General features: G+C 58.4%; 1 protein-coding gene across 1 annotated transcript in view; it reads left to right on the top strand.

The window, feature by feature from the left end:
• The first annotated feature begins 602 nt into the window (after positions 1–602).
• The window catches only part of SLC23A3 (solute carrier family 23, member 3), a 5,178-nt gene continuing 4,235 nt past the window's right edge, over positions 603–1,545 (top strand). Inside the window, exons 1-2 of the mRNA XM_009996265.1 lie at positions 603–710; positions 966–1,126. Coding sequence (XP_009994567.1) covers positions 603–710; positions 966–1,126 — 269 coding nt within the window. The remainder of the gene's footprint in view (positions 711–965; positions 1,127–1,545) is intronic.

Below are 1,545 nucleotides of genomic sequence, written 5' to 3'. Positions count from 1 at the left end.
GTGGACAGCCCTTGTTCCTGGTATTCCTGTCCAGTAGCAAGGCTCTCTGCCCCTCTCCTAAGAGCATGGGGGATGTGGTGTAGAAGCCCATCAAGAGACACTTCTGGTATGGGCACAGTTCCCTCAGAGGGGTATGGCATGACCTGCTGGGCACTGTGCTGCTTTTAACAGACTTCTTGGGGCCTGAGGGTGAGCAACAGCTGGACTGGGAGGGCAGGGGAGGAATGAGGGCAGGGCACACTGGAGTTGGAGGATATTGCCCTTGGGGATGCTTTAAGCACATGAAGGAAGGGGTGTCTGTGCAGTGGCCAAGTCCCTGTACCACAGGAGGCGGGGATGGGACCTGGACTGTGGGCAGCTGGCACAGAAACAGTGTCTGGTGTCCTGGCCGTAGGTGGCTGTCACCTGGCCCTTGCAGTGACAACCCAGGGTGACACTCGCATTCCTGGCTGCAAGGGCAGGTTACTCACCAACTCAAGTTAATGGCTAACCCTGCAGAAGGTGGAAGGTCAGCCATGTGTGGGCTGTGAGGAGCCCTTGGGGTGGGAGCCTGTCTAGCCCCTCAGCACTGCAAAGCAGGAGCAGTGTGGGGAGGCAGCAGCATGAATGGGGGCTGCAGCAGAGCCCCTGATGCTGGGAGCCCTGCAGGTGCATCCTGCTTCCCACAGAAGATGTGCTCCTGGATGCTAAACTGTTGCTTAGCCCTTCAGGTAAGGGGTGGCTGCAGGAAGCAGCCAGAGAGATGGGAAGAGGTCTGGGATCTTCAGGGGTGGCAGGGGCTGCATCCTGCCAGTTAAAGGATGCTTGGAGCTCTGGCTGGTGTATGCTGTAAGGGGAGTGGGTGATGGTAGGTGCTGTCTGGGGGGTGTCAGTGACCATGAACCTATCCATTGGGGTCAGGGAGGGGGGGCTACACCTCTGGGTGCCACAGGGAGTTGCAGCCACCCCTTCTCTTCCCCACACAGCACCTGGTTGTGCAGGCCTCCTCAATGTGCATCTTCTACCTCCTCCTGCTGCCCACCCTGCCTGAGGAAACAACCCATGCCCAGGCCACGATCGAGCTGCTGGCACGCAGCCTCTTTGCCTGTGGCATCTCCACAGTGCTGCAGACCACCCTGGGAAGCCGGTGAGAAAGGGGGACAAAGGAGATGCAGCTGTTGTTAGGAGGAGGGTGGTGCCAAGTCAAGGCATGGTCCCCTTCTAGTCCAGGGAAAGACGGACCTTGCTGGAGGTGGGAAGGAGCATGAGGACTGTCCCTGCATGGCTGTCCCATCTCTGTCATCACTGCATCCTTCTCTGTCATGTGTCCCTCTAAGAAACATGCTGTGCTTTCCCCTAGCTCCTTGCTGCCTTGCTCCAGCATCCAGCAGCTCCTCCAGGCTGTTGGTGCCTGTGCTGTCCTTGCCCTGTGCAAAACCTGGGCATGTACTTTGGCACAGCCCCTGATCCCTGCACACATCCCATGTGTTGCCACTTGGGATGTGCTAGGGCACATTTGGGTTGTGGAGTGCACTCCTGCCTCTTTGGGGTTCTCATCTCTTTCCC

The sequence above is a fragment of the Chaetura pelagica genome, unplaced genomic scaffold, assembly GCF_000747805.2.
Source record: "Chaetura pelagica isolate M959 unplaced genomic scaffold, ChaPel_1.0 scaffold3, whole genome shotgun sequence".
NCBI lineage: Eukaryota > Metazoa > Chordata > Aves > Apodiformes > Apodidae > Chaetura > Chaetura pelagica.
This window is presented reverse-complemented; position numbering and strand designations above follow the sequence as displayed.